The sequence below is a fragment of the Thalassophryne amazonica genome, chromosome 17 (genome assembly GCF_902500255.1).
Source record: "Thalassophryne amazonica chromosome 17, fThaAma1.1, whole genome shotgun sequence".
Classification (NCBI taxonomy): Eukaryota; Metazoa; Chordata; class Actinopteri; order Batrachoidiformes; family Batrachoididae; genus Thalassophryne; species Thalassophryne amazonica.
The window spans coordinates 51516895-51529888 of record NC_047119.1 but is presented as its reverse complement, the minus strand read 5'-3'; the positions used below and the strand labels follow the sequence as shown (position 1 = coordinate 51529888).

Sequence of the window (12994 nt, the reverse complement as noted above, 5' to 3'; positions counted from 1 at the left end):
GCGATATGTCCTTTAAAGGTAGCTCAGGTCTGTATAGAGATAAATGTTACTGTGACTGAGAGGTGGAACCAAGTTTCTCTCTGTTTCATTACAGTCTCAGATGTTGCTGTTTTTGTTTAATTCACAAATAATAAAAAAAAAAATTACTTTGTAAGACACACAGTGCCATGACTTTAAACTCCTTTAGATAAAAGTTGCTCATTGCCTTTTCCCCCACTTTATTGTATTTTGTTGCACACGTAACAAAAATCTGCTTTGGACATAAAGTTTACTGATTCAAAACATCTGTTATACTGAAAACGTCTGCGTCTCGTACGTTCACACACACGCAACTTATTTTAATATGCCAGCTTCTGGATTCCACGGGAAAAAAAATTTGTCACACTGTGACGGCTTGAAGAAACGTATGAGTAACATATCTGTTTGTGTCTGTTTTTGTTCAGTGCATGTCCTTTTCTCATTCATTAAATGCATCCCTTGTCAGCTGATATGTGTCGGAAAGTTTTTCACCCGCTCAAAATTTTGAGAGGACATCAGATAGAGAGCTGTCCCGGTGGTTGCATGTTTGTTTACAGTTTTGTCCTGTACTTGTTTGTTACCACTATGATACTCATGCATTTGTATCCTGTGATTGTGTGATGCTTCTGATTGGCCAAAGCTCCAGCACGGGGTGTGAATTCATCACCAGGGGAGATGTGCAGTTTTTCAGCACTGCTGTTAAAGCTGATTAAAAAGACAAGTGCGGCTGTGGGCTTTTTTTCTAGATGTCAGAGCGGATCTGGCGAAGGTGCCACAGAGTGCCAATGTCGCCAGCCAAAGGACCCCCCCCCCCCCTAAAAATTGGTCCGCATTGCCTTTACTGCCCATGCATCATTTCGGAGGTCAGCAGTGTCATTTCTGAGCATCACCAGCAATTCATTGATCATCACCTCGTTTCTGCTTAAACTGCACTCCATTCATCATCTGTCTCAGTGACACATATCTGAAAATTTGTACAACAATCGTTTCCACGTAAATTCAGCATTATTTCATAATAAAAGACGGGGGGGGAAGCAATCAGAGCGCCACAGCAGCACATTTGACTCTGACGTGCTGCGGTGTCTATGTCATTTCAGAGTGTCAGTAACAACTCACTGATTATTTCCTTGTTTCTGCTTAAAACTGATGTTAGAATGATTTACTTTGTCATCTGATGGTTAATAATCACATTATTCCCTTTGATAACTTTGGTATAGAGAGTCAGACTCAGATGTGCTACTGTGGTCTCAAATGACGTGGACCAAATTTTAGTGGGGACCATTCAGTCTGTGACACCGGCGCTGGGACAGTGTAGAAGACGCTGTCAGCACACAAACGTAGTGAGGAGGTATGACGTCAAGATCCCCAAATGTGGATTCTATCCACATTTGCATTCAGACCTTGGCGAATTCTGCTTAAATCCAACTCCTGTCAGCTCGCATATATGTCTTGAAACCAGGAAAATCCTTCTGCTGAATGCAGCTCTTTATTTCAGTGGAAATGTGACACCATCCATCAATTAGAACCTCAAATTCACCGGAGACCGACAGGTTAAGCGATATTTGCCACTGGACAAATTATTTCAATCCGTAACTGATCCGTTTACGCAATCTGTCAGTGTTGACTACACCTTTAACAAGTGATGTTTGCTTGAGGCTACACAGGCGGCATCTGCAACATCTAGCTTTTACAGTTTTACAGCAAAGTCCTTCTATCTAATTCTCAGCTCATCCAATGTGATGTGTCGTAAACAGTGTCTGTATGAAGAGTTCCCCCCTAAACAGTGTCTGTATGAAGAGTTCCTCCCCAGTGAAGCGTGACGCTGATGGGTGACCTGTGTGTGCGTGTGCAGGTACGTTGGTGAGATCATCTCTGAAGCAGAAGCTGAGATGAGGCAGAATGACGCGTACCTGTTCAGCCTGGATGACAAGGTTAACAAGAATGTTTGTGAAATGTATGCTGTGATCTGGAAGCAGGTGAGGGGAGGTGAAAATATTTCAAACTGACTTAATTTGTTTCTCTTACAGTCGATGTTGCCAGAGTTTTGGTTATTTCAGCTGACCAATTAATGATAATCAGCTGTGTGCATAGTTTACACATTAATTTGAGGGTTTTTCATTCAATAATTTTTTTTTGCCGGTTGTCCAGGTCATGAAGGCAGTAGACCAAGCAGCTCATCCCAAGCTTCCCTATCCTTGGCCATGTCCTCAAACTTCCTGAGGCATTTCTGAGACACCAGGGAGATATAATTCTTCCAGTATGCCCTGGGTCTTCCTCAGGATCTGCTCGCAGTTGGACGTGTCTAGAAGTCCTCCCTAGGGAGGCAACAGGGGGCATCTTCTCCAGACACCTGAACCACCTCGGCTAGCTTCTTTTGATGAAAAGAAGCAGAGGCTCTGCTCTGAGTCCCATATTCAAGCTTCTCACCCTGTCCAGGAGTGTAAGCCCAGATATCCCACAGAGGAATCTTGTTTCCGCCTCTTATATCTGCAAGCTTGTTCTTTCAGTCATTACCCACACTTCATGACTATAGGTGAGGATAGGAGTGTAAATCGAGAGTCTTGCATTCTGGCTCAGCCTTAGGGTTTTGAAATATGAGCATCACCCCCCCCCCCCCCCCCCCCCCCCCCATGTTTGCTCTGGTGACAACTCGAAAAACCTAACGAGCAAGCTCGTTTCCGATTACAATTAACACACCTGATATTTTCCAACGTGCATGTCATACGATTGATCACTGCAATAAGCCCAGACATGGCCAGCAGGTGGCAGGCAAGACACGTAAATGAAATCACTCCTGCTCCTAATTTCTATCATCCGTTTAGCATTCATCTTGGGATTTTCCAAAGCTGACTGCAGAAATAGAATGTCCACAGTAGATTTCAAAAGCTGCTTTGACATTTGAACTCTAAAATACTCGTACACGTTCAAAGAGCTGCCAGTGACGACGATGATGATAATTTAGGGCTGAAAAATCAATTCAGACCCATCAGAAATTACACAAGCATTAGGTTTGAATGCCTGAATGAGCACTGCAAGAAACAAGCCTAGTGATGGATAAAAGAATTCTCCTTATAAAGAAAAACCACTTCACAGCAATTGACAAGATCAAGAACACTCTCTGGGAGACAAACACCTAAAAATGGAGGGAAACTGCACTGAATAAATGTGTCCCAGTTATTTTTGTCTCCTACACAAATAGGGGATTGGTTACAAATACTGCTATAAGTCGTTTATGTAGAGGCAAACCATCAAAGTAAATAGTATGAAATTCAACAGGTGAAATAGTAAAACCTTCATTCATTTTCTGTACCTGCTTATTCCATTCAAGGGTGATGGGGGGTGGAGACTATCCCAGCAGTCATAGGGCATGAGGTGGCAAAAACATTCAATAAACAATCATTTATGGATGTAACTATATTTATGGTGTTTTTAGTCTTCACAGCTGTGTGAATGTTTTGCTTTTCTGCTGCTTTTGCTATTTTATTTAACCCAGTAGACTTTTTTTTTTTTAAGAAGACATCGGTGCATCAGATCTTTCAGCTTTTTGTTTGAGTTTGAGCCTTTCATGTGTTTTCCCTCACAGCCACAAGATCAATACTGCATTGATGCCCGTTTCTATGGAAACATCAGCCGGTTCATCAACCACATGTGTGAGCCCAATCTGTTTGCCTGTCGAGTCTTCACAACGCACCAAGATCTCCGTTTCCCGCACGTTGCCTTTTTTGCTAGTAAAAACATCAAGGCTGGTGAGGAGCTCGGGTAAGACTGTGCTTTTCGTTTGTAAACATTATGTGTTCCTCGTGTCTCATAAAGTGGACAACCTCTGTCTGATAATTCATAATGCCAGCTGGTCTGTCTGTCTGTCTGTCTGGGACAAACATCGTTACTTGCTATTGTCGGCTTGCAGAAATACACATTTCATAATATGCAAGCTGACCAATCACAGTGCACAACCACACTTTGTAAGCCAGTCTGTTGCCAGGTCTGCACTTTGTAAGCCAGTCTGCTGCCAGGTCTGCACTTTGTAAGCCAGCCTGTTAGGAGGCAGGCCGGATTAAGCTGTTTCATCCCGTTTTTGCACTTTTTTTTTTTTTTTAGATCGTGGGTGATCATAGTAGAATGGCGCTCTGTGGACTAGCCCTGTTACAGAGTGAGATGCTGCAGGCGACCACCCCCCACGGTTGTCTACTTGGTCACTCACTACCTGGCAAACTGACCACAGTTTTTCTGTCTGGGCAACGTTCAGTCTGAGGTGGCTGTCAGGGAGTTCCGCAGGGCACTCTGTGCTCTCCCTTCCTGTTTACACTGTACCAAGCTGACTTTCAGTATGATGTTGGGTAATGTCAACTGCTGAAGTTTTCGAATGATTCTGCAATGGTGAGCAGTGTAAATGATGGACAGGAGGAGTACAGAGTGCTGATGGGCAGATCCGTGAGGCTGGCTGAAGAAAATCACATGCTGCTGAACGTGGACCAGAGAGACGGTGACTGATGTCTTGACGAAAAGGACAGCCTGTCTGTCCTTCTGTTATTTAGTTTGAACCTTGTGGTGTTTTTCATTCCTTTGTTGGTGTGATGATTGGATTATTAAATGATTGTGTTGTTGTTTTCCGCCTCCCCTCTCAGATTTAACTATGGCGACCACTTCTGGGAAGTCAAAAGAACGGTGTTTAGCTGCGAGTGCAGCCTCTCGAAGTGTAAATTCTCCGTGTCAGCTGACAGCACACCGGAGGACCAGCAGCAGCCCAGAGCGTCTCCGGACACCAGCTCGTCCACTGGACAGTCCTAAAATACACACTGACCATCGCAACTCTTTCAGTTACAACGAAGACACGGGGGGGCACCTATACCCCCGTCTGCCATGAACTTTGACCTTTTATCAGTGAACTTGCACTCTGTTTTCATTAAAACGACGGACCATCAACTTTCATAAAAGCCCGTCAAATATTGTGATGCAGAGCCGAGGGCACAATCAAACATCGGAGCCCCCCGCCCCAGCAGGGGGCGACGAATTCACGCACAGCAAAATAGGATTTCCACAGACGCTTATTTTCAGTCACTGAATTGTTTTGTCAGAATGGTTCAGAAACACTCACTTGGCCGAAAAGCAAGTTTTGTTTTATTTTATTTTAAACATTTAAAAACTATTTCTGTGCTACTTTAAACCACTTCAGTACCGATGCACTTCTTTTTACATCCAGTTGGGTTTAAAGCAGTTTAAAATGTGTCCTGTTGCGACATAAGTGCTCAAAAAAGAGGGTGAAAGAACACAGATCATCTCAAATAATTCGGAAGATGCAAGCAGTGAGATTTTATTATTATTATTATTATTATTAAGATTTAAAACTGTTTCTGTGCTACTTTCAGTTCAAATCGAAGTAATTGATATTTCAAGTATTAGATTTCTTCCTTTTTACATCCAATTTGGGTTAAAGCAGTTTAAAATGTTTCCTGTTTGGACACATAAGCATTCAAAAAAGAGGGAAAAATACAGATCTCAAATAACTCGGAAGATGCAACCAGTGAGATTTTTTTTTATTATTATTATCATTATTTTTTTTTATTTAAAACAGTTTGTTTTGATTTGAATCAGCGTAATATTGAAGTAATCTATTTTGAGTATTAGATTTCCTCCTTTTTACATCCAGTTTGATTTCAGTTTAAAATGTGTCCCTTTGGTTGTACAACCCCTGGCAAAAATTATGGAATCACCGGCCTCGGAGGATGTTCATTCAGTTGTTTAATTTTGTAGAAAAAAAGCAGATCACAGACATGACACAAAACTAAAGTCATTTCAAATGGCAACTTTCTGGCTTTAAGAAACACTATAAGAAATCAGGAAAAAAAATTGTGGCAGTCAGTAACGGTTACTTTTTTAGACCAAGCAGAGGGAAAAAAAATATGGACTCACTCAATTCTGAGGAAAAAATTATGGAATCATGAAAAACAAAAGAACACTCCAACACATCACTAGTATTTTGTTGCACCACCTCTGGCTTTTATAACAGCTTGCAGTCTCTGAGGCATGGACTTAATGAGTGACAAACAGTACTCTTCATCAATCTGGCTCCAACTTTCTCTGATTGCTGTTACCAGATCAGCTTTGCAGGTTGGAGCCTTGTCATGGACCATTTTCTTCAACTTCCACCAAAGATTTTTAATTGGATTAAGATCCGGACTATTTGCTGGCCATGACATTGACCCTATGTGTCTTTTTGCAAGGAATGTTTTCACAGTTTTTGCTCTATGGCAAGATGCATTATCATCTTGAAAAATGATTTCATCATCCCCAAACATCCTCTCAATTGATGGGATAAGAAAAGTGTCCAAAATATCAACGTAAACTTGTGCATTTATTGATGATGTAATGACAGCCATCTCCCCAGTGCCTTTACCTGACATGCAGCCCCATATCTTCAATGACTGTGGAAATTTACATGTTCTCTTCAGGCAGTCATCTTTATAAATCTCATTGGAACGGCACCAAACAAAAGTTCCAGCATCATCACCTTGCCCAATGCAGATTCGAGATTCATCACTGAATATGACTTTCATCCAGTCATCCACAGTCCATGATTGCTTTTCCTTAGCCCATTGTAACCATGTTTTCTTCTGTTTAGGTGTTAATGATGGCTTTCGTTTAGCTTTTCTGTATGTAAATCCCATTTCCTTTAGGCGGTTTCTTACAGTTCGGTCACAGACGTTGACTCCAGTTTCCTCCCATTCATTCCACATTTGTTTTGTTGTGCATTTTCGATTTTTGAGACATATTGCTTTAAGTTTTCTGTCTTGACGCTTTGATATCTTCCTTGGTCTACCAGTATGTTTGCCTTTAACAACCTTCCCATGTTGTTTGTATTTGGTCCAGAGTTTAGACACAGCTGACTGTGAACAACCAACATCTTTTGCAACATTGCGTGATGATTTACCCTCTTTTAAGAGTTTGATAATCCTCTCCTTTGTTTCAATTGACATCTCTCGTGTTGGAGCCATGATTCATGTCAGTCCACTTGATGCAACAGCTCTCCAAGGTGTGATCACTCCTTTTTAGATGCAGACTAATGAGCAGATCTGATTTGATGCAGGTGTTAGTTTTGGGGATGAAAATTTACAGGGTGATTCCATAATTTATTCCTCAGAATTGAGTGAGTCCATATTTTTTCCCTCTGCTTGGTCTAAAAAAGTAACTGTTACTGACTGCCACAATTATTTTTCCTGATTTCTTATAGTGTTTCTTAAAGCCAGAAAGTTGCCATTTGAAATAACTTTAGTTTTGTGTCATGTCTGATCTGCTTTTTTTTCTACAATTTAAACAACTGAATGAACATCCTCCGAGGCTGGTGATTCCATAATTATTGCCAGGGGTTGTACAAGTGCTAAAAAAAAACCCCTCAGATCACTGGTCAACAACAACAACAAGTTTGTATTCTTGCATGGACTTTGAGAACTGATTTAGGGGAATTTTGGGGATCTGAATCTGCTCAGATTTCCTCTATTACATTTTTGCAGTCTGCATGTCCTGTATTGAGTACACAAAAGTTGCTCATTCACTCACGCCGTAATATTGTTTATGGCGCCAAAAAGGGCATGCGAGACTACAGCTTTTGTTTAATGTGTGATACGAGAAATATGTTTTCATATCTTAAAAATGTGATTGGCAAAAACTAACACCAGATTCAGATTCAGCACCCCCAATTTATCCAAAATCCATTGGAAAAACTCAATGCAAGAAAAATTCTGTCTTAAATAGTGAGATGTTTTTTGTTGTAAACCCATTTTAGGTTTCAAGCTGAGCTCATGCAGAACTGTGTGTGTTGTTTGTTTTGTTTTTTTTAAGGTGTGTTTATCTTCTTAAACGACCATTCATGAGTCACGTTAAAGGTTTTGTTTAAGAGTAAATGTCTCTGCAGCATACAGATGTATTTCTCTCATTTTTCATGAACCATTCCAGCAACAATCACCTAATAAATGCTCAGTTTAGTTCTTTAGTGGGTGTTGTTGTTGTTGTTTTCTCCCCCTCCTCATGTAAAGCTGATGGCTCTGGTGGTGAACATTTCTGACCAGAGTTGTAGATAAAATGGCAAAATTACAGAATGGAGTTGCACAAAAATTGTTTTAAATTTTATTTACGAGTAAATGAGGTTGTTCTGTAGTATGTTGCGGTATAATTCCTTGAACATGGAGCATGCTTATGGTTATCTTTATGCATTAAATATTTTGCCGCCGCTGTGGAAGAATTTGAAGTACAGTGTAGGAAAACGAAAAAGGAAACTGGTGCTGAAAAAGGTTTTAATTTTGTTTTATATTGCCCAAGTGAACATACTTTGTAAAATAAGATGAGAAATTTTTTTTTAAGTTTTTTCTTTTTTAACGTTTTAATTTTAATCTCTGTTTTTCTAATCGTAGTTAGAGTAGGTTGGTTAGTTTTCATTTTGTCTCATGATTTTATTTTATTTTTTGCAGACCGAAGCCAATTCATCTTTTTAAATGTTAGTAAAAGCAGTGACTGTTGTGCAAATTCCTGAAGGTATAAAAACAAAAAACAAGTTGATAAAAATGCACTTCCATTGCATTCTATTACATGTTTCTGAACTGTGAACCATCCATCGAATTGGTTGTCTTTTTCAATAAATTTACTACTAATGCATTTAATCTCCTGCTTTTCTTGCCATACTTTGTTCTGGCCGTTAAACCTGTCTGCTAAATTTAAATCTGACATTTCTGCTCATGTTTTCACATTTCTTTTAGCTCCTTATCTTTCTCCTCCACAAACACACAGCGGATATTCAAACCCGCGCCTCCTGCTGTCAGTTTGACCCTGTACAACACAGACAGGAGCTTTGGTTTTTGACAGACAGGATCAGGGCCCAGTGCTGAAATCCTCCTGCTCTGTTGAAACGTCACACTCCCTGACGGCTTTAATGAACTTACACCCTCAACAATGCAAGTTTGGGGTTTTTTTCTGTCCTATAATTTGGAGAGTTTCTGAAGAGCTCATTCCAAATGGGCATAAGATGAAACGGAGCTGTAAGATCTTTCAGAATTCACACTGTGCTCACATAAAGCTAAAGTACCAACAGGTAAATGAAGTGTAGAAAAATTTGCTTTTGTAGAACAGCTTGGTGTTTGTGCCTGTTTCAACCATAAAAAGAAACATTTAAAATTTTTGCCAGTAATTAACATTTGCATTTGTTGTTTATCAAGTTTTTTCAGTGCATCTGGAAAGTATTCACAGCGCTTCACTTTTTCCACATTTTTTATGTTACAACCTTATTTCATAATGAAATCCATATTTCCCTCAAAATTCTGCACACAATACCCCATAATGACAATGTGATTTTTTTTTGGGGGGTGGGGGGCAAATATATTCAGAAAAAAAAAATCACATAAGTATTAACACCCTTTGCTCAATACGTTGTTGATGCACCTTTGGCAGAAATTACAGCCTCAATCTTCTTGAATATGATGCCACAAGAGCCCTGGTAGATCAGAAATTCTTACATTTGTAGATGATGGAGGCCACTGTGCTCATTGGGACCTTCAAAGCATTAGAAATGTTTCTGTACCCTTCCACAGATCTGTGCCTTGAGACAATCCTGTGTTGCAGGTCTACAGACAATTCCTTTGACTTCATGCTTGGTTTGTGCTCTGACTATCAACTGTGGGACCTTATATGTAGACAGGTATGTGTCTTTCCAAGTCGTCCAATCAACTGAATTTGCCCCAGGTGGACTCCATTTACGCTGTAGAAACAACTCAAGGATGATCAGTGGAAACAGGATGCACCTGAGCGCAATTTTGAACTTCATGGCAAAGGCTGTGAATACTTATATACATGTGATTTTTTTTAATTTGTTTTTTCTTTTTTTTCAATTTCAATTTATTTTCATTTATATAGCGCCAAATCACAACAGAGTTGCCTCAAGGTGCTTCACATAAGTAAGGTCTAACCTTACTAACCCCCAGAGCAACAGTGGTAAGGAAAAACTCCGTCTGAGGAAGAAATCTCAAGCAGACTAGACTCAAAGGAGTGACCCTCTGCTTGGGCCATGCTACAGACGCAAATTACACAATTCACTAAACAAATATACAAGAAATGCTGTTGTGCACAGGACAGGAGGGTTTTCAGCACAAATACCACACCCATCTTTGGATGGAGCTGCACCTTAAACAGAAAAAAAAAAACAATCAGGCATCAGAAAGACAAGAAATACAGTATAATTTGCCAGCATTAAACAACACGAAAAACAAAATACTAAGGTGATCGCCGGCCACTAGCCCTAAGCTTCACTAAAATACCCAGTATTTAGGTAAAGTTGAGGCCGCGACACGCTCCGTTTCCTAATAAAATTAAAAGAATAAAAAGTGCAGAACTATACTATGCCAGTATGCTAGTCATATGAAAGGGAAAATAAGTGCGTCTTAAGTCTAGACTTGAGTCTCCACAAAATATAACTTTTATTGACGCATGGAGATCATTCCACAGAACAGGGGCACGATAAGAGAAAGTTCTATGACCCGCAGACTTCTTATTCACCCTAGGGATACAAAGTAGTCCTGCACCCTGATAACTCAGAGCCTGGGCCGGTACGTAGGGTTTAATTAGGTCAGCTAAGTAGGGAGGTGCCAGTCCATGAACAGTTTTATAGACTAGTAGCATAACCTTAAAATCTGATCTCACTGGGACAGGAAGCCAGTGAACGGATGCCAAAATGGCAGCAGAGACTTCAAATGTCAACGCTGTCTTTGAAATCAACTTTGGGCACCATTTCTCGGCTTTCAAGAAGCCTACGATGCATGATATTTTGATGATGGAAATTGGGAGCAGGTGTGGTTTAAGTTACATGTACCTGTCTGCCACCTGCTGTTCATGGCTGGGATTGCTGCAGGAATAATCTTATTTTGTCTGTTTTAAGATGCTGGCAGTTGTTCAGGGTCGCCACAATTAATCCAGTAGAGGTCTACATTGGGATTTGGCACAAGTTTTACACCAGATGCCCTTCCTGGTGTAACGCAGAGGAACACACACATTCCTAACCAGCCTCCCAGCTGAGACCTGATGGAATCAGGTGCACACACAGCAAAATGTCTCCTTAATATTACCATGAGGTGTATGATGGAAATTAGAAACAGGTGTGGTTGAATTGAGCTTGTCAGTTTCTTAAGTCTGGTGACCACCCAGACCACTGCTAAAAAACTAAAAGCACTTCTTTACATTTGAGATCCTGTTTTTGTTGTTGTTGTTGTTGTTTTACCATGTTAATTCTTCAAAAGTGGATTTTTCCAAACTGCAAAAAGAAGAAAATCCTCTACAGGCCTTTCAGGCCCCGTAAACGAGCTGATGATTGCTGGTTTCCTGATGACCAGGGCGACCAGCCAAAACCAGCCCCTAATTAAATTGGAGAATTTTCTCCTTCATGGGAAAACATGGATTCTGATAATCAGCTTCTTAGCTGGCAGTACAGGAAGCAGCTTTTCCTTTCTGCATTCCCAGGACAAAGTGCGAGGCCTCCTTTTTTGGGTAGTTTTCCCTCCTGCACGGCAGTCGCACCGCATCAGGGGTTCATATTAAACCGGATTGATCAGGGAGCAGGTATGAAGAGAGCGAGACCTAACGTGTCCAGGTGGGCGGAGAGACGATCCACGGTGGTTTACGGTATGTTCATCCAGCTGTCAGATGTGGACTGTTTATTAAAAGGAAGGCATCAGAGGCTCGAGGCCTAACATGCTCATTATAAATGTACAACTAAATATACATCTGTCTGTAACTGTTTTTAACTGTTACTTTATTATGAACTCATTCAAATCAGTCAGTCAAATATTATGCTGATCATTATGTGCTTTAGATCATCCATCCAGGCTGCTTGGCTGTTCAGACTGGAGCTCCTGGTGGAACCTGCATTAATGATAAATGTCCACCAGGTGGAAGTATTGCTCCATTTCAAGAACATTTAGTTTTGACTGCTGCGGGACACCACTAATGATGCCCCACCTGCTGCTTATATTAATAGATATAAAAACATGTTTGTCAGACCTTTTTTTCTTTCACCATGCTATCCTAAAATCGAGTCTCCTTTAGATATTGAGCTCATCACACTTGATCCATATTGGCTTCTTATTTGTTGAGCTGTACAACACGTGTTTAAAAAAAATCATAACAACCACCATGTTTTCCTTGACCTTTGACCAAACTACTCCAAAATCTAATCACCTGTCCTTTGAACCATGCTTCCACCAGGTTCAAAGGACATCTGTCCAGTACAGACACACACCAGTAAAAATAAATACATTTCCCTTCAAATGAGCTTACACATACACCCAAAGTGGTTTTTGATTATTTTCTTTTCATTACTTTTCAATAGCAGATGATTTTTTTTCATAGTTTTTATTTTTGTGTGAAATTACTTGAAATATATATATATATATATATATATATATATATATATATATATATATATATATATATATATATATATATAAACTTTCCACATTGTGTCACTGAAAATTAAAAGATTCAGTTACTTTTTTTACACTTCTCTCATTAGTGGAAGCATTTAACAGATCTTACCAAAATACACATTGGCCATGTTATCAGAGTCAAAGGTCAGAGCTGGTGTTTACAGTCAAAAATGTTTTTATTCAAGTAGAAATTTAGGATTTCTGGGTAATTTAACGCTGCATTTGATGAATTCTGATTTCCATCAACAGCGGCCACTAGAACTCTGTAATTAGTGCTCTTAGGCTCACCACTAGATGTCAGTGTTTCATCACCCTGCAGACAGTCCAGGCCTGTGTGTTTCCTTATTTTATGTGATGGTTATTTTTTGCACGTTTTAAAAGACGCCAATGTGACCCAGAATCGGAGGTTCGCTGCTCATCACTTGTATCAATCAGAAAAGTTCTCCTGAATTTCACCTGAATATTCAATAGTTCTACAGACTTACAGATGGAAATTTAGTGGACCCATTCTTTTTTCT

The 12994-nt window shown here is 40.1% G+C and overlaps 1 protein-coding gene across 4 annotated transcripts in view; it reads left to right on the top strand.

Moving 5' to 3' along the window:
• Positions 1-5101, top strand: part of ehmt1b (euchromatic histone-lysine N-methyltransferase 1b) — an 82495-nt gene extending 77394 nt beyond the window's left edge. For all 4 annotated transcript variants that reach the window (XM_034193099.1, XM_034193097.1, XM_034193098.1 and 1 more), the window contains exons 24-26: positions 1871-1949; positions 3602-3777; positions 4644-5101. In XM_034193099.1, coding sequence (XP_034048990.1) covers positions 1871-1949; positions 3602-3777; positions 4644-4806 — 418 coding nt within the window. In that variant the 3' untranslated portion in view covers positions 4807-5101. The remainder of the gene's footprint in view (positions 1-1870; positions 1950-3601; positions 3778-4643) is intronic.
• Positions 5102-12994: the final 7893 nt, after the last annotated feature.